The sequence below is a fragment of the Phyllobates terribilis genome, unplaced genomic scaffold (assembly GCF_046119375.1).
Source record: "Phyllobates terribilis strain yellow unplaced genomic scaffold, ASM4611937v1 Scaffold_13__5_contigs__length_258822181, whole genome shotgun sequence".
In the NCBI taxonomy this organism is placed as follows: domain Eukaryota; kingdom Metazoa; phylum Chordata; class Amphibia; order Anura; family Dendrobatidae; genus Phyllobates; species Phyllobates terribilis.
The window spans coordinates 87655346-87679667 of NW_027362773.1; the positions used below are offsets into that span (position 1 = coordinate 87655346).

General features: G+C 45.1%; 1 protein-coding gene across 1 annotated transcript in view; it reads right to left on the bottom strand.

Moving 5' to 3' along the window:
- The window catches only part of HSD17B12 (hydroxysteroid 17-beta dehydrogenase 12), a 116266-nt gene that overhangs the window by 35416 nt on the left and 56528 nt on the right, over positions 1-24322 (bottom strand). Inside the window, exon 2 of the mRNA XM_073658168.1 lies at positions 3797-3843. Coding sequence (XP_073514269.1) covers positions 3797-3843 — 47 coding nt within the window. The remainder of the gene's footprint in view (positions 1-3796; positions 3844-24322) is intronic.

Sequence of the window (24322 nt, forward strand, 5' to 3'; positions counted from 1 at the left end):
GATCTATTATATAGAGTCATTACACACAGAGGGATCTATTATATAGAGTCATTACACGCAGAGGGATCTATTATATAGAGTCATTACACGCATAGGGATCTATTATATAGAGTCATTACACGCAGAGGGATCTATTATATAGAGTCATTACACGCAGAGGGATCTATTATATAGAGTCATTACACGCAGAGGGATCTATTATATAGCGTCATTACACACAGAGGTATCTATTATATAGCGTCATTACACGCAGAGGGATCTATTATATAGCGTCATTACACGCAGAGGGATCTATTATATAGAGTCATTACACGCAGAGGGATCTATTATATAGCGTCATTACACGCAGAGGGATCTATTATATAGAGTCATTACACGCAGAGGGATCTATTATATAGAGTCATTACACACAGAGGGATCTATTATATAGCGTCATTACACGCAGAGGGATCTATTATATAGAGTCATTACACGCAGAGGGATCTATTATATAGAGTCATTACACGCAGAGGGATCTATTATATAGAGTCATTACACGCAGAGGGATCTATTATATAGAGTCATTACACACAGAGGGATCTATTTAGAGTCATTACACACAGAGGGATCTATTATATAGAGTAATTACACACAGAGGGATCTATTATATAGAGTCATTACACGCAGAGGGATCTATTATATAGAGCCATTACACGCAGAGGGATCTATTATATAGAGTCATTACACGCAGAGGGATCTATTATATAGAGTCATTACACGCAGAGGGATCTATTATATAGAGTCATTACACGCAGAGGGATCTATTATATAGAGTCATTACACGCAGAGGGATCTATTATATAGAGTCATTACACGCAGAGGGATCTATTATATAGAGTCATTACACGCAGAGGGATCTATTATATAGAGTCATTACACGCAGAGGGATCTATTTCACGTGTTTATTTCTGTTGATGTTGATGATTATGGCTTACAGCCAATGAAAACACAAAAGTCATTATCTCAGTAAATTAGAATACTTTATAACAACATCTTGAAAAATGTTTTTAAAATCCGCAATGTTATCCTACTGAAATGTATGTTCAGTAAATGCCCTCAATACTTGGTCGGCTCCTTGTGCATCAATTACTGCATTAATGCGGCAATGTGGCATGGAGGCGATCAGCCTGTGGCACTGCTGAGGTGTTATGGAAGCCCAGGTGGCTTTGATAGCAGCCTTCAGCTCGTCTGCATTGTGGGGTCTGGTGTCTCTCATCTTCCTCTTGACAATACCCCATAGATTCTCTATAATAGATTCTCTATGGGGTTAAGGTCAGGCGAGTTTGCTGACAATCAAGCACAGTGATACTGTTGTGTGTAAACCAGGTATTGGTACTTTTGGCCGTGTGGACAGGGGCCAAGTCCTGCTGGAGAATGACATTTCCATCTCCATAAAGCTTGTCGGCAGAGGAAAGCATGAAGGGCTCTAAAATGTCCTGGTAGACGGCTGCGCTGACTTTGGTCTTGATAAAACACAGTGGACCTCCACCAGCAGATGACATGGCCCCCCAAACCATCACTGATTGTGGAAACTTCACACTAGACCTCCAGCAGCTTGGATTGTGGCCTCTCCACTCTTCCTCCAGACTCTGCGACCTTGATTTCCAAATGAAATGCAAAATTTACTCTCATCTGAAAACAAAACCTTGGATCACTGAGAACTTTCCAGGTCTTTTTCTCCTTGGCCCAGGTAAGACGCTTCTGGCGTTGTCTATTGGTCATGAGTTGCTTGACACAAGGAATGTGACACTTGTAGCGCATGTCCTGGATACGTCTGTGTGTGGTGGCTCTTGAAGCAATGACTCCAGCAGCAGTCCACTCCTTGTGAATCTCCCCCAAATGTTTGAATGGTCTTTTCTTAACAATCCTTTCCAGGCTGTGGTTATCCCGGTTTCTTGTGCACCTTTTTCCACCACACTTTTTCCTTCCACTCCACTTTCCATTAATATACTTGGATACAGCACTCTGTGAACAGCCAGCTTCTTTACCAATGACCATTTGTGGCTTACCCTCCTTGTGGAGTGTGTCAATGACTGCCTTCTGGACATCTGTCAAGTCAGCAGTCTTCCCCATGATTGTGGAGCCTACTGAAACAGACTAAGGGACCTTTTTAAACACTTAGGAAGCCTTTGCAGGTGTTATTGGTAATTATTCTAATTTATTGAGAAAATGACTTTATTGGCTGTAAGCCATAATCATAAACATTAACAGAAATAAACACGTGAAATAGATCCCTCTGTGAGTAATGACTGTATATAATATAGGAGGTTCACTTTTTCTATTGAAGAACAGAAATAAATTAACTTTTTGATGATATTCTAACTTTGTGAGGAGCACCTGTATATCTTTTTTTTCATTTTATGGGGGAAATGTGCCTGTTAGGCAGAGATTTTCAGTAATGGACAACCCCTTTAAGTATTGTAGCATAGAATACAAGTGATGGCAGGTTCAAGTCCCCAAGGGAAGTTACACCGGATCTGTCAGCAGGTTTTTGTTATGTAATATGAGAGCAGCATGAAGTAGGGACAGCGATTCTGATTCCAGTGATGTGTCACTTAGTTTACTGGGCTCAGCAGTTGTGATAGAATCACAGTTTTTTCTGCTGCTGATCTAGCAGAGCTCCTAATGCTCAGCTCTGCATAACCCCACCCACACCACTGATTGGCTGCTTTCTGTGTTTAACCCCACCCACACCACTGATTGGCTGTTTTCTGTGTACACTCTATATTGACAGGAAGTTGCTAATCAGTGGTGGAGGTGTGCTTGAACCAGGAGGCAGGAGACACCTAGTCCTGCAGTGATAATCTCCTGCTGATAAAACACTGACTGTATTAAAACAGCAAAACACAACCTAGTAAGTGACACATTGCTGGAATCAGGGTCTCTGCCCCTACATCAGGCTGCTCTCACATTACATAGAAAAAACCTGCTGACAAATTCCCTTTAATTGAAAAGCTTTTAAAATCATAAAAATATCTGAGGTGGCATTTTGGTCATCTTGCATCCCAAGAAACATGCAATCAAAGCATCAAATATAACACAAAATGAAACAAAAATGTCAGACCGCACAAAAAAAATAAATAAAATAAAATCAAGCCCTTGTACAAAGTCTTCAGAAAAGTAAAAAAAACTCAAAAAAAAAGTTGCACCTCTCAGAATATGACGATGCAAAAACAAAATGTTTTGTAAAATATTATTTTTCGTGTGCAAAAGTAGTAAAACATAAGAAAATACCCTAAATAAATCGCTGTGATCGTATTGACCCAAACAATAATGCACAGTGAACGGTGTAAATAAAAAAATAAAAAACCAAAAAGTGCCCATTCTGCTGATCAGTGAAGTTCCCAGTAGTCGGTCTCCTACCGATCAGCAAATATCCCGCATATAAGCGATAACTTGTTTTCACTGGACTGCCCCTTTAAGATAAAAAATGGGCGACTTAACTAATAGAGTAAACAATAGGTCATTTTTGGATGACACATAACCTTTAAGTTAGAGAGGAATGGAATACAGGCCAAAACTACACTTAAAGGGGCAGAGCACTTTAATCCCCCAGCACCAGGACCACCAGCATGCAGATCTTCCCCTTTTTGTATGCGGTTGTCTTCCTGACAGGGTAAGTTATGGCCGCTGCAGGGAAAATGTACTTTTACATGATGATTTTTTTTTTTTTTGCGCCAGTTTTTGTGAATGCAGCCTCGCAGACCTCGACGACTACAGACATGTTCCTAGGTAGTGAGCGCAGGACGCCTCTTACCTCTTCTGCATACGCTTTTCCAATCCCGTCAGTGGCTCCAGTGACAACTACAGAGAGAACAAAAAAAACAGGATGAGACTAACTTATCCAAAACGAATATATATATATATATATATATTATATATATATATATATATATATATATATATATATATATATATATATATATATATACATACACACACACACATACAGTACTGACCAAAAGTTTGGACACACCTTCTCATTTAAAGTTTTTTCTGTATTTTCATGACTTTGAAAATTGTACATTCACACTGAAGGCATCAAAACTATGAATTAACACATGTGGAATTATATACTTAACAAAAAAGTGTGAAACAACTGAAAATATGTCTTATATTCTAGGTTCTTCAAAGTAGCCACCTTTTGCTTTGATGACTGCTTTGCACACTCTTGGCATTCTCTTGATGAGCTTCAAGAGGTAGTCACCGGAAATGCTCTTCCAACAATCTTGAAGGAGTTCCCAGAGATGCTTAGCACTTGTTGGCCCTTTTGCCTTCACTCTGCGGTCCAGCTCACCCCAAACCATCTCGATTGGGTTCAGGTCTGGTGACTGTGGAGGTCAGGTCATCTGGCGTAGCCCCCCATCACTCTCCTTCTTGGTCAAATAGCCCTTACACAGTCTGGAGGTGTGTTTGGGGTCATTGTCCTGTTGAAAAATAAATGATGGTCCAACTAAACGCAAACTGGATGGAATAGCATGCCGCTGCAAGATGCTGTGGTAGCCATGCTGGTTCAGTATGCCTTCAATTTTGAATAAATCCCCAACAGTGTCACCAGCAAAGCCCCCCCACACCATCACACCTCCTCCTCCATGCTTCACGGTGGGAACCAGGCATGTAGAGTCCATCCGTTCACCTTTTCTGCGTCGCATAAAGACACGGTGGTTGGAACCAAAGATCTCAAATTTGGACTCATCAGACCAAAGCACAGATTTCCACTGGTCTAATGTCCATTCCTTGTGTTCTTTAGCCCAAACAAGTCTCTTCTGCTTGTTGCCTGTCCTTAGCAGTGGTTTCCTAGCAGCTATTTTACCATGAAGGCCTGCTGCACAAAGTCTCCTCTTAACAGTTGTTGTAGAGATGTGTCTGCTGCTAGAACTCTGTGTGGCATTGACCTGGTCTCTAATCTGAGCTGCTGTTAACCTGCGATTTCTGAGGCTGGTGACTTGGATAAACTTATCCTCAGAAGCAGAGGTGACTCTTGGTCTTCCTTTCCTGGGGTGGTCCTCATGTGAGCCAGTTTCTTTGTAGCGCTTGATGGTTTTTGCAACTGCACTTGGGGACACTTTCAAAGTTTGCCCAATTTTTCGCACTGACTAACCTTCATTTCTTAAAGTAATGATGGCCACTCGTTTTTCTTTACTTTGCTGCTTTTTTCTTGCCATAATACAAATTCTAACAGTCTATTCAGTAGGACTATCAGCTGTGTATCCACCAGACTTCTGCACAACACAACTGATGGTCCCAACCCCATTTATAAGGCAAGAAATCCCACTTATTAAACCTGACAGGGCACACCTGTGAAGTGAAAACCATTTCCGGTGACTACCTCTTGAAGCTCATCAAGAGAATGCCAAGAGTGTGCAAAGCAGTCATCAAAGCAAAAGGTGGCTACTTTGAAGAACCTAGAATATAAGACATATTTTCAGTTGTTTCACACTTTTTTGTTAAGTATATAATTCCACATGTGTTAATTCATAGTTTTGATGCCTTCAGTGTGAATGTACAATTTTCAAAGTCATGAAAATACAGAAAAATCTTTAAATGAGAAGGTGGGTCCAAACTTTTGGTCTGTACTGTGTGTGTATATATATATATATATATATATATATATATATATATATATATATATATATATATATATATCTCCCCAAATAAATAACAATCCCCGTATAACTATCCACAACACAAACAGACTAGAAGAAAGACTCCTCTCCGACCACTATTGGTCCAAAGTGTCAGGTTTCATTGCTCCAAATCCCGAGAAGGGCAGAGTGTAAGGAGCAGAGTCTAGCTGCATGTGGCCTCCACTAGAGGGCGCTCCGGAGCCTAATGAGGAGAATGTGCCGGATTTCTCGCCTCAATCATTAGTTTTGCCCTTTTTTTTTGAATGAGTGAAAATTTTGATTGTAGGCATTATTATTCCCCATCATGCAAACCACACTCTTTTTGTGTACGACACTCCCCTTTGTATGAAAAATCAGTGTCTAAAACACACAGTGCACAACATGCTGCTGGTCTAAGCTGTCAATCAAGTAGCCAGCAGCGCCACCCCCTACCTAGCGGTGCTCTGTCAGCGTGTCTAGTGATTGACAAGCGCTGCAGCCAATCAGCGAGCTCATGTTTCTATATTGGTAGAATTGCTGCGCTCAGTGTTGTAGACAATAACTAGACGCCAGCAGAGGAGATTCAACACTGGATCTGAGAAAGGTGGTTGTAAAAAGTAAAGTTTAGGAGGGGGCAGTTTTACAATGAATTGAGCTTATACGAAAAATCTCTTCTTAAATGGGCCAAACCCTTTAAAATGTATGTAGAGAGCTCCCTCTAGTGGTGACTGAAGAGAAGCAGAATATTTAAAAAGAGCCGTCTTGGGGGAGAAAAAAAAAAAAAAAATCAATGAATTCAGTCTAATGCCAAGAAACAAAAATGTGCCTTTCTAAGGTAGGGGGGTCAGACATCTTATGGTTTATATAATAAAGGATTAAACAAGTAGGGAGCAAGTGACTGATGTGATAGACGTGGAACGCCGGAGCCTGCTGGAACTTGTAGTACTGCGAGATACAAGTGTCTTCGATACACGAAGCCATGGGTGCAGCCTGTGACACATTCCCCATTGAGAAGTAGCGTCTGTCATCGTGGGTTAAAAATATTCTACTCTCTTTGTCCTCAACTTTCTGGGAACAGATATTTTTAGCAGCTACCCAATCAACCATCGAGAAAAAAAAAACCTGGAGGAACACTGAAAGCCGACAGAATATTTTTAGCTCGTCATGTCTCTTCCTTAACCTGCCCGAAATCTGAAAGAGCCCAGAAACGAGGCACGATTCACTTGCAGATGCAAAACAGGTCCCTTTTTTTTCGGTGACCCCCCCCACCCCTCTCTTTTCCCCTCCTGAACACCTGAATAGAGCAAACACTTGATTGATTAAAGATTAATACTGCCGCAAACCCGTGACAGCTGCCGCTCCTATCAGTTCTGTAGGGAAGGGAGAATGGAGGTCAGATCTGGGGGGGGGGGGCGCTCGATGGCGGAGGAGGAGGAGAGGGGTCCGGGAGCGTGCGGGAGAAGAGGGATGACAGAAAACTTACATCAGTATTTCTCTTGGGGATCCATTACATAGAAAGAAAATTGCTATTTCAATTCCCCTTTGTTGCTATAAATAGCAGCCCCAATTGATTCAAGGAAACAGGGCACCGGCTTAGCAGAGCCGAATATAGAAAGCGCTGAATTCCCCCAGACTGAATGCTAACGCGGCCCAACAGATGCCAGCTCACATTTACCAAAGAACAAAAAGACGAGACGTATGCGGGCTGCACGCTAATCAGACGGAGCAACGCCCCGCACCTCTACAGAGGAAGAGGTGAAAAACCAACATGGCGGGAAGAGAGGAGAAGGGAACCCATTCTGCATCCGTAACTCTACCTCCGACATGTGCAACAGCCCCTCCGCTGGGTGAACATGGACCATCAGCCCTAGGAGCTTTCCCCGAAACACGACCCACAATATCCCAACATCCTTTATGGTAAAACAACTTGCCCCCCTGTCAGTAACACTGTACCCCTTACCAATCACAGGGTGCGTCTTACCACCATAGAGGATCAACAGATGATCCGTGGACCCCCCCTAAAGTCCGCAGGCACCAGGAACCCAAAGCTCGTATTTTACAAAGTTTGGCAAGAAAGGTGAAGCCAAAACGCATCAGTCCTTCCTTATTAGTAATGGGGAAGTGGATGAAGACCCCTCTTCAGGGCTTTTCATCTATTAAATTCACACCAACTTCCAAAATGTCTTCACAACTCAGAGAATCCCCTAGTGACTATGTGGATTGTTGCCGTTATCATTAAGGTCTCCTTCTTTACAGTTCAGAGTCTGAGAATTTGTTGAACTATTTGCTTTTACTCTTTGAGCGGCCGGCGGCCATCCCCATCCCCATCGGTAATGGATTCTTCAGACATGACTCCAAGGACAAAAGTTGTGCAAGTTTATGAGATTAGAAGAGGGTGGGGGGGGGGGGCAATTATTACAGTTGTTGCTTAGTAAAGAAAAACTTTTTCTAGTTTATGCGAGTGTTCTCCTACACTACAAAGGCCATCGCCTCTAGGGTGGATTTCACAACTTTTTTTCGGGTCCATCAACATTTTAAAGGAATCTACCTTTCGTTTCGAGAAGGCTGAAGAATTGGACTGTGATACACGGACGTCCGTCTCCTGGGCAAAGTTGCCAAAAGTTGCCGCTGCATTGAGGAACGAGTTAAAAAAAAAGTTAGACTGGGATTATCCTTAAATTAGTTGCTGTTCACCTTCCACTACTGTTGCATTCAGACGGACCAGCTTTGGGGTAAAACTTTAATAACTCATCTAACCTAAATTATGTTCAGTCTTAGCAGCAAAAATTAAAACTATCCCAGTAACCGGTTTCTAACGTGGCGTCACTGATTAACTGATTTAGTGCCCATTTTACGGACTACCCCAGCTTCATGCCGCTGCCCTTTCACGTCAGCTGTAGAAAGGTGATCGCCGCTTCGCAAACACTTCACCTATTAATAATTTGGCAAAGCAGGACAGTAAAAAAAAATTGCGTATGGAAAATTACGCCCCCTTCCCTGATCCTTAGGGAGAATTAAGCTTCCCCCCCCCCCACCGAACCCTAAACTCAGAATGGACAAAAAGGGCAACGACGTCAGCAGCGACGTCCGGGGAGACTGAACCGTGTGACGTCAAGCATGGCTGAACTGAGAAAACGTACAATACGTGAAATTGAAGGACCCCTCTCCCCTCCTGGGGTAAAAAAAAAAAGGGGGTCACAGAGAAGCGCACTGGATGCACAGGTTAATGCGATGGAAAGGAGCAGGACTCTGGAATATTTATGAAAACGGATGGCCTGTCACACAGACACTGATGAATATTTTTACAGGATAAAAATGGCAACGCAGAGTCTAAAAATAAAACACTCTGTTTCAGACCTGTCTGGCTGCGCTACGCCGCTGGAATACAAACGCGCTCGCTCCCTCTCGCTGGCACGCTCTCTAGATAGGATAGGAGGGGGACGAGGAGGAGGAAGAAAGAAAAGGCTGCGAGAGAAGCGACAGATCGCACCGAGAAGACAAAGGTTTCATAGTACAGTTTTCTATCAATGTACGAGACTGGAGATAAAGTCACAAGCCTCACCTAATCCTCAAAATGACCCAATGTCTACCCCTGCTCCGTGGGGTCACACACCTCAACTAATCCCCAAAACTACCCAATGCCTGCCCCTGCCCCATGAGGTCCCGCACCTCAACTAATCCCCGAAATGACCCAATGTCTGCCCCTGCCCCATGAGGTCCCGCACCTCAACTAATCCCCGAAATGACCCAATGTCTGCTCCTGCCCCATGAGGTCCCGCACCTCAACTAATCCCCGAAATGACCCAATGTCTGCTCCTGCCCCATGAGGTCCCGCACCTCAACTAATCCCCGAAATGACCCAATGTCTGCTCCTGCCCCATGAGGTCCCGCACCTCAACTAATCCCCGAAATGACCCAATGTCTGCCCCTGCCCCATGAGGTCCCGCACTTCAACTAATCCCCGAAATGACCCAATGTCTGCTCCTGCCCCATGAGGTCCCGCACCTCAACTAATCCCCAAAATGACCCAATGTCTGCTCCTGCCCCGTGAAGTCACACACCTCAACTAATCCCCGAAATGACCCAATGTCTGCCCCTGCCCCGTGAAGTCACACACCTCAACTAATCCCCGAAATGACCCAATGTCTGCTCCTGCCCCGTGAAGTCACACACCTCAACTAATCCCCAAAACTACCCAATGTCTGCTCCTGCCCCATGAGGTCCCGCACATCAACTAATCCCCGAAATGACCCAATGTCTGCTCCTGCCCCATGAGGTCCCGCACCTCAACTAATTCCCAAAATGACCCAATGTCTGCTCCTGCCCCATGAGGTCCCGCACCTCAACTAATTCCCAAAATGACCCAATGTCTGCTCCTGCCCCGTGAAGTCACACACCTCAACTAATCCCCAAAATGACCCAATGTCTGCTCCTGCCCCATGAGGTCCCGCACATCAACTAATCCCCGAAATGACCCAATGTCTGCTCCTGCCCCATGAGGTCCCGCACATCAACTAATCCCCGAAATGACCCAATGTCTGCTCCTGCCCCGTGAAGTCACACACCTCAACTAATCCCCAAAATGACCCAATGTCTGCTCCTGCCCCATGAGGTCCCGCACATCAACTAATCCCCGAAATGACCCAATGTCTGCTCCTGCCCCATGAGGTCCCGCACATCAACTAATCCCCGAAATGACCCAATGTCTGCTCCTGCCCCGTGAAGTCACACACCTCAACTAATCCCCAAAACTACCCAATGTCTGCTCCTGCCCCATGAGGTCCCGCACATCAACTAATCCCCGAAATGACCCAATGTCTGCTCCTGCCCCGTGAAGTCACACACCTCAACTAATCCCCAAAATGACCCAATGTCTGCTCCTGCCCCATGAGGTCCCGCACATCAACTAATCCCCGAAATGACCCAATGTCTGCTCCTGCCCCATGAGGTCCCGCACCTCAACTAATCCCCGAAATGACCCAATGTCTGCTCCTGCCCCGTGAAGTCACACACCTCAACTAATCCCCAAAACTACCCAATGTCTGCTCCTGCCCCGGGAAGTCACACACCTCAACTAATCCCCGAAATGACCCAATGTCTGCCCCTGCCCCATGGGGGTCACACACAACAACTAATCCCCAAAATGGCCCAATATCTGCCCCTGCCCCGTGAGGTCCCGCACCTCAATTAATCCTCAAAATGACCCAATGTCTACCCCTGCTCCATGGGGTCACACACCTCAACTAATCCCCAAAACTACCCAATGTCTGCTCCTGTCCCGTGAAGTCACACACCTCAACTAATCCCCAAAATGACCCAATGTCTGCTCTTGCCCCATGAGGTCCCGCACATCAACTAATCCCCGAAATGACCCAATGTCTGCTCCTGCCCCATGAGGTCCCGCACATCAACTAATCCCCGAAATGACCCAATGTCTGCTCCTGCCCCGTGAAGTCACACACCTCAACTAATCCCCGAAATGACCCAATGTCTGCTCCTGCCCCGTGAAGTCACACACCTCAACTAATCCCCAAAACTACCCAATGTCTGCTCCTGCCCCGGGAAGTCACACACCTCAACTAATCCCCGAAATGACCCAATGTCTGCCCCTGCCCCATGGGGGTCACACACACCAACTAATCCCCGAAATGGCCCAATATCTGCCCCTGCCCCGTGAGGTCCCGCACCTCAACTAATCCCCGAAATGACCCAATGCCTGCCCCGTGGGGTCACACACCAACTAATCCCTGAAATGACCCAATGTCTGCTACTGTCCGGTGGGGTCACACACACCAACTAATCCCTGAAATGACCCAATGTCTGCCCCTGCCCCGTGGGGGTCACACACCTCAGCAAATTCCCGAAATGACCCAAAATGTCTGCTACTCTACCGTGAAGTCATACTTGGCAGAGCCCCAAAATGTCTGCTATTGCTCCGAGGAGTCACACTAGGCCAAACCCCGAAATGTCTGCTCCTGCCCCATGGGGTCACACTAGGCCAAACCCCGAAATGTCTGCTCCTGCCCCGTGGGGTCACACTAGGCCAAACCCCGAAATGATCCAATATCTGCTCCAGTGAGAGAATGAGATAATGGTCATCGTCTTCATGGTGGTCGTCTTCAGCCCCCGCCATAGCCAACCAATTACGGTTTACAACCACAATAAAGGGTTTTTATGGGATTTAAAATTAAATTATATAATCCACAAATCGCACCACTCCCTCTTTTGGGCTGAAACTGGTATTCCAACCAAAATCTCAACTACCAAATTGGAAGCAACACATGGATGGGATAGAGGGATTCCCCCACATTCAGGATTCCCCATCTATCAGCCTGCGGCTCTCTCCCATTAGCACGACCTGAGAACATAGCGATGCGAGATACTCCGACAGCCCGACATGCACGCCGACCATAGAAATCCTAGGACATCAGGGTATCCCCTCTCCGTTTTTACTGCGAAGGCAGCCACTCATGTACGGTGTGTCTCCTAAGTTTAGTGTGGTGTGGGTGTACGATCACCTAAGGTTTAGGCAAAACCCCTTGATTTTATAATGACCTGTGAGTAAATTAAGAGTGTGGTGCTGTCGTTTATTGGCAGCTTTTCAATTAGTTTTATATTGGCTTGGCGGGTCTGTATATAGCGTACGCAAGTCACTGGGGAGGTGCTGGAGTGTGGTAGTCACGGCACCCATCATGCTGCTTCATCTAACACCCCCCCCCCCCAGTGTCAATGGCGGATGTGCTCTTCCTCTGCCTCCACCTGCACACTCTGCGCATTCGTCTCCGTCGTGAGGCATACGTCTCCGTCGTGAGGCATACGTCTCCGTCGTGAGGCATACGTCTCAGTTCGAGTGTTCTGGTGGAAGGAAAGGAACAGGCAAGGGCAAGAAGATATTGCTGCACCCGCGGGCCTTTATGTAAGACATGATTAAGTTGATATAGGTTCTGTCTTCTAGATGGAAAAATGGACGATTATAATAAATGTATGTTGGGAAAACTATACAAATGCTACTGGCTTACTCCTAAAATTCTGATGCCAGGTTCCATTTAATGGAAAGAACACCGACATACTGGACCACCCACCGCAATAAAACTGTGCTGATGACCGGTGGGGCATCCAATTTCCGGACCCCATATATGTAAACACCCACAATATATTTGGAGGAGGAGGAGGGGGAAGAAAGTAACATTATTTTGAGGGGGTAATCATATCCCCCAAAAAAATAATAGAAAGTATAAAAAAGCAAAAACCTCAATATTAAAGTTTACGTCACAACTCGGGCTCATTCGGATGTCAGTGATTCCTGTCGTAGTAAAGTAAGGACCGATATTCATCAGCGATTCGGATCAGATTTTCGCTTGTCTCAGTTTCTACCATCGGCGACTCATGCAAAAAAATAAAATAAAATTGCAAAACTTCTGTTAATAATGGAGAATAGAAGCTCTTGCAATTCTTGCGGAGCCATAGACTTGCATTGGAGCATTTGATCCGTGACTCAGGACAGGTCTCCATTTTCTTTTCTTTACGGACCCCACACGGATGTATGGACAACCTCATGCGTTATAAATTATCTGCAAAAAAACGGAAGTCTGAGCGAGGCCCCACGGTGACATTCCTTTAATCGGACAACATTAATGATTAAGACACCTAGAATCTGACTTTACGTTATTTTCTACGGACGTCCAATAATCCGGCTTCGAATTAAAAATAATTCTATTGTAGCGGGTTTTTTTTTTTTTTTTACACGTCGAACACAATGTGCTGATCGAGGGTTAACCCTCGGAGGATACAGAGACTAGATGGAGGAGCGGGTAGGAATAATAATATAAAGTCACATCGTCTTGAACATCATTAATGCGCTGGGCGCAGGGAGGGGAGATCGTGAGACGAGGAGGCACGCGCCCTGCAGCTCCCGCGCCCCTGCTCGACGGATCCAGCCCAGATACACGAGGGGACGATTTTAGGTTTTATTACAGATCTGCTTTGGAACCAACATGGCAAATATTTCATTGATAAATCAGGAACTTATTTTGCACCTGTGCAAAACTGCAGAAAGGAGCGTCGCGGCCTGATAGGCTGGAGAGCGCCAATCAGCGTGGAGCGTGATGCTGCTTCTGTTGTCAGGGCAGGATTTTCCTATCTCTCCAGCACCCTCTATTCTGCAGAGAACCGGATTTTTTTTTTTTTTTTTCTCCTCTGCTGGAAGAGAGACGCCTGTGAAATCCCGGAGACTGGATCACACATCGGCGAGCGGAGCCGGGAAGGAAGATGCTGCTGTGCAGCAAACTAGGGCTCTGCTTAACTGCAAAAGTAAAAAACTTGCAAAAGCAAAAAAACAAGCAAAATGTAACAAAATAAACCATAAAATTATTTATAAAAAAAAAAAAAAAAAAAAAAAGCTTTTATCCCTCAATTGCTGCCATTACACTTTTCTTTGCACTAGTCATTAGGGGGTCTCCTAGTACCATGTTGATATGTCGCTATAAGAAGCGTTTTGCACAGGTTTCCCCCCGGAGGAGATCAGAGCAATCTCCGATCCAGGCCATTTAACCCTCCTTTCAAAACGTCAAAATTAGGGGGTCCGAGTGCAGTCAGCCCTGGGGAGCCCGCTTTTAGGGCACACGCGGAAGACAGTCTGCAGATTTTCCAGCTGAGCAGAATGGTATACATAGGTTTGTGGGTAAATATTTAGTATAACTTGTAATGTAGTGATTGAAATCCCCGATGTTTGTATGCAAAAGTCCAGTGGGCAGTCCTACTGATTGACAGCTATCTCTGCAAGCACAGTTATACAGGAAAGACTGTCAATCACTGAGTAGGACCGCCCACGGGACTCTTGAATACAAGACCAGGGATTGCAATAAATGAACGACAAGTTTTGCAGAAACTTTTCCCACAACTTTTCTCTAACACCCTAACACCCTGCGTGCAGACTGGATACTGTTTTCAATGACAGGATCCGTTTAAGTTCTGATAGAGGTTTAGTTCACTTGACTGCAAGAATACTGCTGCACAATATAATATAGCTATAAAACTGCGGAAATTACAAAAAGATTCAAACTGCAATGTGAACAGAGACTTGAGTTGCCATACACATGAGATAGGAGCCAGCTGAGCTCTTTCTTGCCCGACAGCTAATCCTCCCAATGCTCCATACACATGCACGAGCGCTCGTCTGAGCATACATGTGTACTCTATGAGGAGAGGAGCATAAACTGCTACAAGACCCCCATGTCTCTTCCAGAGTACATACGTTACCTATGCTATATTATTATACTCCAGAGCTGCACTCACTATTCTGCTGGTGCAGTCACTGTGTACATACATTACTTATCCTGTACTGATCCTGAGTTACACCCTGTATTATACTCCAGAGCAGCACTCACTATTCTGCTAGTGGAGTCACTGTGTACATACATTACATTACTGATCCTGAGTTACATCCTGTATTATACTCCAGATCTGCACTCACTATTCTGCTGGTGCAGTCACTGTGTACATACATTACATTACTGATCCTGTACTGATCCTGAGTTACATCCTGTATTATACTCCAGAGCTGCACTCACTATTCTGCTGGTGTAGTCACTGTGTACATACATTACATTACTGATCCTGTGTTACATCCTGTATTATATTCCAGAGCTGCTCTCACTATTCTGCTGGTGCAGTCACTGGGTACATACATTACATTACTGATCCTGTACTGATCCTGAGTTACATCCTGTATTATACCCCAGAGCAGCACTCACTATTCTGCTGGTGCAGTCACTGTGTACATACATTACATTACTGATCCTGAGTTACTTCCTGTATTATACTCCAGAGCTGCACTCACTATTCTGCTGGTGCAGTCACTGTGCACATACATTACATTACTGATCCTGAGTTACATCCTGTATTATACTCCAGAGCTGCGCTCACTATTCTGTTGGTGCAGTCACTGTGCACATACATTACATTACTGATCCTGAGTTACCTCCTGTATTATACTCCAGAGCTGCGCTCACTATTCTGTTGGTGCAGTCACTGTGCACATACATTACATTACTGATTCTGAGTTACATCCTGTATTATACTCCAGAGCTGCGCTCACTATTCTGTTGGTGCAGTCACCGTGTACATACATTACTGATCCTGAGTTACATCTGGTATTATACTCCAGAGCTGCACTCACTATTCTGCTGGTGCAGTCCCTGTGTACATACATTACATTACTGATCCTGAGTTACCTCCTGTATTATACTCCAGAGCTGCACTCACTATTCTGCTGGTGCAGTCACTGTGTACATACATTACATTACTGATCCCGAGTTACATCCTGTATTATACTCCAGAGCTGCACTCACTATTCTGCTGGTGCAGTCACTGTGTACATACATTACATTACTGATCCTGTACTGATCCTGCGTTACATCCTATATTATACTCCAGAGCTGCGCTCACTATTCTGTTGGTGCAGTCACTGTGTACATACATTACATTACTGATCCTGAGTTACTTCCTGTATTATACTCCAGAGCTGCACTCACTATTTTGCTGGTGCAGTCACTGTGCACATACATTACATAACTCAGGATCAGTAACATCCTGTATTATACTCCAGAGCTGCACTCATTATTCTGCTGGTGCAGTCACTGTGCACATACATACATTACTGATCCTGAGTTACATCCTGTATTATTCTCCAGAGCTGCACTCACTATTCTGCTGGTGCAGTCACTGTGCACATACATTACATTACTAATCCTGAGTTACATCCTGTATTATACTCCAGAGCTGCGCTCACTATTCTGTTGGTGCAGTCACTGTGTACATACATTACATTACTGATCCTGTACTGATCCTGAGTTACATCCTGTATTATCCTCCAGAGCTGCACTCACTATTCTGCTGGTGCAGTCACTGTGTACATACATTACATTACTGATCCTGAGTTACCTCCTGTATTATACTCCAGAGCGGCACTCACTATTCTGCTGGTGCAGTCACTGTGTACATACATTACATTACTGATCCTGTACTGATCCTGAGTTACATCCTGTATTATACTCCAGAGCTGCACTCACTATTCTGCTGGTAGAGTCACTGTGTACATACATTACATTACTGATCCTGTACTGATCCTGAGTTACATCCTGTATTATACCCCAGAGCTGCACTCACTATTCTGCTGGTGCAGTCACTGTGTACATACATTACATTACTGATCCAGAGTTACATCCTGTATTATACTCCAGAGCTGCACTCACTATTCTGCTGGTGCAGTCACTGTGTACATACATTACATTACTGATCCTGTACTGATCCTGAGTTACATCCTGTATTATACTCCAGAGCTGCACTCACTATTCTGCTGGTGCAGTCACTGTGTACATACATTACATTACTGATCCTGAGCTACCTCCTGTATTATACTCCAGAGCTGCAGTCACTATTCTGCTGGTGCAGTCACTGTGTACATACCTTACATTACTGATCCTGCGTTACATCCTATATAATACTCCAGAGCTGCGCTCACTATTCTGCTGGTGCAGTCACTGTGTACATACATTACATTACTGATTCTGAGCTACATCCTGTATTATACTCCAGAGCTGCACTCACTATTCTGCTGGTACAGTCACTGTGTACATACATTACATTACTGATCCTGTACTGATCCTGAGTTACATCCTGCATTATACTCCAGAGCTGCGCTCACTATTCTGCTGGTGCAGTCACTGTGTACATACATTACATTACTGATCCTGTACTGATCCTGAGTTACATCCTGTATTATACTCCAGAGCTGCACTCACTATTCTGCTGGTGAAATCACTGTGTACGTACATTACATTACTGATCCTGCGTTACATCTTGTATTATACTCCAGAGCTGCACTCACTATTCTGCCGGTGCAGTCACTGTGTACATACATTACATTACTGATCCTGCGTTACATCCTGTGTTATACTCCAGAGCTGCGCTCACTATTCTGCTGGTGCAGTCACTGTGTACATACATTACATTACTGATTCTGAGCTACATCCTGTATTATACTCCAGAGCTGCACTCACTATTCTGCTGGTACAGTCACTGTGTACATACATTACATTACTGATCCTGTACTGATCCTGAGTTACATCCTGTATTATACTCCAGAGCTGCACTCACTATTCTGCTGGTGCAGTCACTGTGTACATACATTACATTACTGATCCTGCGTTACATCTTGTATTATACTCCAGAGCTGCACTCACTATTCTGCAAAGTAAATTCCACTTAAAACGAATAAAGCATGCATTAATTTAGATGTCTGATAGTCGGAGACTTAAGGAAATTCCACAGTATGTTCAGAGCTGGGAATTAGAATAAGGGATTCGGATATACAGAGGACCCCTCGTGTTTTGCCCCTGACCCGTACACTGGACATTACCCGGCTGTACTCGCTTCGTATCACTTTCTACCAAGTTGTTCTGGAAAAGTACAGACCCGATGACCTCCGCTCACATCCCAGGAAGCGCAGAGATACAGAAAGAGCCCGTGGCCAGTAAATGGGAATAAGTAGAGAGTAATCTGCATCTTCTCCCTCACGCTCCCCCACCTATTCCCCCCTCGCCGCACGTGTACGAGCCAATGCCAGCGTCACATGAGCGGCCTCTCCAGGGCTCAGTCACATCAAGTCACCGTTTACACATGAGGGCAGCGCTCAGTGAAGAGATTACATCCAGCCCAATGTTCCCCCGCTCATGAATGGCGCCCACTCCAATTGATAAAAAGCAAAAGGCAAAAAGAACTATTCATAATTCTGCTCTGATGCACATCAGAAAAAAAAAAAAGATTTCTACATAAGATGAACACGCAAAGGAAGAAAAGTGCAGAGAAGGGACACCGACTGCACTCAGGTGCCCGTACTGCCCCCATAAGGGGAAAATGCAGGAAGACATAATAAAAGTTTTAAAAAAAATTTTTTTTACATTGTTACTTTTCTAACTTTTTTTTATATTATTTTATTTAAAAGGGATTAATTTTTTACACTACTACATTTCGTCTTGTGTCAGAATGACAAAGGCAGTTAGGAAAACACGTAAGGTAAAGCCCGCGCTGGTCGGATAGGTCGCAGATAGAGACGAGTGATTCAATACGCGTCGCCCTGGTCCGGCGTCCCGTCTCATCCGGCGAGGCAGCGGGCAGCAAGTTCAACGCCTGGCATCAATGGCGCTTTCTGGTGACTAGGTCTAGCGGGATATCATGGTATCGAGGGGTCTAGTAACCCCGAAAGGTGGTAAGGATGAGGGGCTTAAAAGTGAAGACTGGCTGCCATCGAGGACCGGACTTGACGCCGGTGACCAGGGCAGCGCAAATCAAATTGCTCTTTAGTTGCGGATTTTACTTCCAAGCAGGTAAAATCCTTCTTCTCACACATAATGGATCTACCTTGAACTTCTCGCTATGTGCAAGAAATGCGCCACAAAATCCATGTGTTATACATAATACTTCTTAGAGGAGCTGGTCTAAGACTTTAATATTGATGACCAGTCTCAAGTTCGGAGCCATTCCCTGGAACCGGCGAGTTTGGGCAACAATTCAGACAAAAGTAGGACAGACCCAAAGAAAATAATGTAATTTTATCAAAACTGACAATGCACGTCCGACCTAAACCAAAGCTTCCTATGACACGTTTACTTGTAGATGACATAAGGCTATTGCCAGTCATTTATGTCCCTCCCTGCCGAGGGTGAGAGTCCGCACACGCTGTGACACGCTGCTGTGCAGGGTGCAGCCTCCAGCCTCTCTCGTGCCCCAGACAGGCCTCTAACTCTCCGGTGTGATCCCATACCATACGGTTATGGATCTGACCTTACCAAAAATGACCCGTGTGGTGTCTAGAAAACGCATAATGGGCCATAAATATGTAGTAAACAAAGCTGCTGACAGATTTCTACAGCTGTAGAAACTGGATGATTCTCTTCCATAAAACAAATTATAGGGGGGAGTAAGTGGAGGAAAACATAAGAACGGACTAATGGTGCATTCAGGCAGCTGTATAAATGGGGCCGCAATGCGTGGACTGGCCAGCTCTCTCCCAACTCCAGCGTGACAGCTGGATAGAAATATATGAAGTTGTCACGCTCAAGTTGGGAGAGTCCCGACCAGTCCACGCATTGCGGTCCCATTTATACAGCTGTCTGAATGCACCCTTAGTCAGTTCTTATGTTTCCCTTCAATGACTCCCCTCTATAATTTGCATTATAGAAGAGAATCATCCAGTTTGTACAGTTGTAGAAATCTGTCAGCAGCTTTGTTTACTACATATATATGGTCCATGATGCATTGCCCAGATTGCGTATTGGAACGAGTTTATGAGTTTGCGAGATACTGAAGAGGTGACTAGTCCCGGTTTCTATGCCTAATCTGCCTTGATTGAGGTCCTGCCTGGAACAGCGAGCGCCGGCTGCAGGCACCAAGTGAGACGCCAATACGTGACTCCCCACATTGTTAAATCGGAATCTATTAACTCATTATTGGTGCAAAGTAATTCAGCCAAAAGGTGGTGAAAGGAAGAGAAAGATATCCAACAGTCCGGCAGACGGAAAACAGATAAATTTGGCGCAGTTTCTGCCAGTCCCATCTAGTTTTAGTAAGTCATGAATAAAGTAACATATATATAACTGAAGACAACATGAATATCAATGGTAACGGCTCCACAGACAAGTACAGCAATGGCGCCCCCTCTGGAGGACTCAGCACATCCTATTACACCCTGAATGATCTCCATATAAAACTATGTTCCCTGCAGTAAACACGAGGGGGGTAATATTTTAATAACCACGGTTTGGGCCAATAAAATAAGCTGAATTGCTAGAGGGTGGGGGACACATTCTAAAAGCACCACATTAAAGGGCTATTAAAAGCAAAAAAAAAAAAAAAAAGCAGAACCAATAAACCAAAAGGATCTATAAATGGAGCAATATGGATGTCCACCTGTTCTGCTCTTATGGGAATCAGCAATAATCATGGATAAACCCCAGGGGGTCACTGGTCAGAAAAGCAGAAAACAAGACGAGAAGGTCGTATCCTGAACGGAGATCCCATTTTACATTCAAGGCCATGTAACAGCCATTAGATGGCACTAGAGAGCTCTAAATACAGAGCTACCAAGCTGTATCAGAAGCGGAGCGGCAGCCGCCATCTCTCCCTGTGACATCATTATGATTAATACGACCATAAAAGCCGAAAGGGTCCGAGGTCATCAAATCAGAGGGGGTCCAGCAGCTGATATTACCAGCTCCTGTGTGCAGATCGGGAGCAGCACGACGGTGCACGCTGTAGAGGTCCGTTCACTTCCATAGGAGCCGAGCTGCAGAGCATGACAACGGCCACTACACAGTGTATATACAATATAGCTGTCCCTATAATAGTGATGATTTCTTGGGATTGCTTTTCATAGTAAATTCATCAGCCTGGAAGCCATAATATAGCAGAATCATGTCCGCAATTTGAGCCCTGTACACAAATTAAACAAGATGGGATAAAAATCTGCAAAACTTTGCCAATAAAAAGGTTTAATCACTTTAGGATAGGTGCGTGTTTATCCTCTGTGACCTCTTCCCCTATTAAACGGTCCAAAATAGGATTTAGCACTGCATCCTATTCATGTTAATTCCCCTACAGAGGGATGACACGGCCACCTGTGCAGGAAGCTGCGGTATAACTCCATGGCAATGAATGTGGCACAGGTTGCTGAACATCGAGGTGACCAGGAGCTCTGCTACAAAGTGCTAAACTAGCTCTACAACCCCTTAATTATCCGGATCATTGTGCATAACCCAGTGATACCAGTTGGTAATAAACATTAAAAAGTTTTTCTGAAATAGTAATAGGTCAAAACTTGCTGATCACTGGGGATCTGACTGCCTAAACATGAGACACTATCCCAAAAACAGGTCTCTGCAGCCCTGTCTTGTGTGGAGCATAGGTGCACATGCTCAGCCTCCGCTCTGTTAATTGTCTATGGGACAGGTGGAAACGGTCGCGCGCTCCAGTCATCCATAGACAATGAATAGAACAGAGGTTGAGCACACGCGCCCCGGCTCCATACTAGGCGGGCCCACGGCCCCATACTCGTGACAGCGCAGGGATCCAGCTGAGAGACCTCCAGTGAGTACCTACTTATCCACTTACTGATTTTATGGGAATACTACTTTAAAGGATAAGAGCAAAGCAAAATGATTTCACATAACTAGAATCATAAGCAATCACAATGAGAGGACACCACTTGCTTATTTACAAATAAGATTAATTTACACAAGACTGGAAAACCTGAAGACAGAGAGCACTGCTAAGAGCTGCTATGTACAACAAAGGTGGTTATTGCTGCATGCAAGCCCCATCTGTTCCATCAGTCAGTTATTCACAGTATGGCCTTCAGATGGCAGTACTGTGACTAGTGCAGTGACCATTACATAGAAGTCCATAACAGGTCATCAGTCTGATCCTCCTCCTGTACCCATAGTCTGCAGTAATGAGGAGACCTCGCTTATATCACAGGTCATCAGTCTGATCCTCCTCCTGTACCCATAGTCTGCAGTAATGAGGAGACCTCGCTTATATCACAGGTCATCAGTCTGATCCCCCTCCTGTACCCATAGTCTGCAGTAATGAGGAGACCTCGCTTATATCACAGGTCATCAGTCTGATCCTCCTCCTGTACCCATAGTCTGCAGTAATGAGGAGACCTCGCTTATATCACAGGTCATCAGTCTGATCCTCCCCCTGTACCCATAGTCTGCAGTAATGAGGAGACCTCGCTTATATCACAGGTCATCAGTCTGATCCTCCCCCTGTACCCATAGTCTGCAGTAATGAGGAGACCTCGCTTATATCACAGGTCATCAGTCTGATCCTCCTCCTGTACCCATAGTCTGCAGTAATGAGACCTCGCTTATATCACAGGTCATCAGTCTGATCCTCCTCCTGTACCCATAGTCTGCAGTAATGAGGAGACCTCGCTTATATCACAGGTCATCAGTCTGATCCTCCTCCTGTACCCATAGTCTGCAGTAATGAGGAGACCTCGCTTATATCACAGGTCATCAGTCTGATCCTCCTCCTGCACCAATAGTCTGCAGTAATGAGAAGACAGCGCTTATATCACAGGTCATCAGTCTGATCCTCCTCCTGTACACATAGTCTGCAGTAACGAGGAGACCTCGCTTATATCACAGGTCATCAGTCTGATCCTCCTCCTGTACCCATAGTCTGCAGTAATGAGGAGGCCTCGCTTATATCACAGGTCATCAGTCTGATCCCCCTCCTGTACCCATAGTCTGCAGTAAAGAGGAGACCTCGCTTATATCACAGGTCATCAGTCTGATCCTCCTCCTGTCCCCATAGTCTGCAGTAATGAGGAGACCTCGCTTATATCACAGGTCATCAGTCTGATCCCCCTCCTGTACCCATAGTCTGCAGTAATGAGGAGGCCTCGCTTATATCACAGGTCATCAGTCTGATCCTCCTCCTGTGCCCATAGTCTGCAGTAATGAGGAGGCCTCGCTTATATCACAGGTCATCAGTCTGATCCCCCTCCTGTACCCATAGTCTGCAGTAAAGAGGAGACCTCGCTTATATCACAGGTCAACAGTCTGATCCTCCTCCGGTACCCATAGTCTGCAGTAATGAGGAGACCTCGCTTATATCACAGGTCATCAGTCTGATCCTCCTCCTGTACCCATAGTCTGCAGTAATGAGGAGACCTAGCTTATATCACAGGTCATCAGTCTGATCCTCCTCCTGTACCCATAGTCTGCAGTAATGAGGATACCTCGCTTATATCACAGGTCATCAGTCTGATCCTCCTCCTGTACCCATAGTCTGCAGTAATGAGGAGGCCTCGCTTATATCACAGGTCATCAGTCTGATCCCCCTCCTGTACCCATAGTCTGCAGTAATGAGGAGACCTCGCTTATATCACAGGTCATCAGTCTGATCCTCCTCCTGTACCCATAGTCTGCAGTAATGAGGAGACCTAGCTTATATCACAGGTCATCAGTCTGATCCTCCTCCTGTACCCATAGTCTGCAGTAATGAGGAGACCTCGCTTATATCACAGGTCATCAGTCTGATCCTCCTCCTGTACCCATAGTCTGCAGTAATGAGGAGACCTCGCTTATATCACAGGTCATCAGTCTGATCCCCCTCCTGTACCCATAGTCTGCAGTAATGAGGAGGCCTCGCTTATATCACAGGTCATCAGTCTGATCCTCCTCCTGTATCCATAGTCTGCAGTAATGAGGAGGCCTCGCTTATATCACAGGTCATCAGTCTGATCCCCCTCCTGTACCCATAGTCTGCAGTAATGAGGAGATCTCGCTTATATCACAGGTCATCAGTCTGATCCTCCTCCTGTACCCATAGTCTGCAGTAATGAGGAGACCTCGCTTATATCACAGGTCATCAGTCTGATCCCCCTCCTGTACCCATAGTCTGCTGTAATGAGGAGACCTCGCTTATATCACAGGTCATCAGTCTGATCCTCCTCCTGTACCCATAGTCAGCAGTAATGAGGAGACCTCGCCTATATCACAGGTCATCAGTCTGATCCTCCTCCTGTACCCATAGTCAGCAGTAATGAGGAGACCTTGCTTATAATCACAGGTCATCAGTCTGATCCTCCTCCTGTACCCATAGTCTGC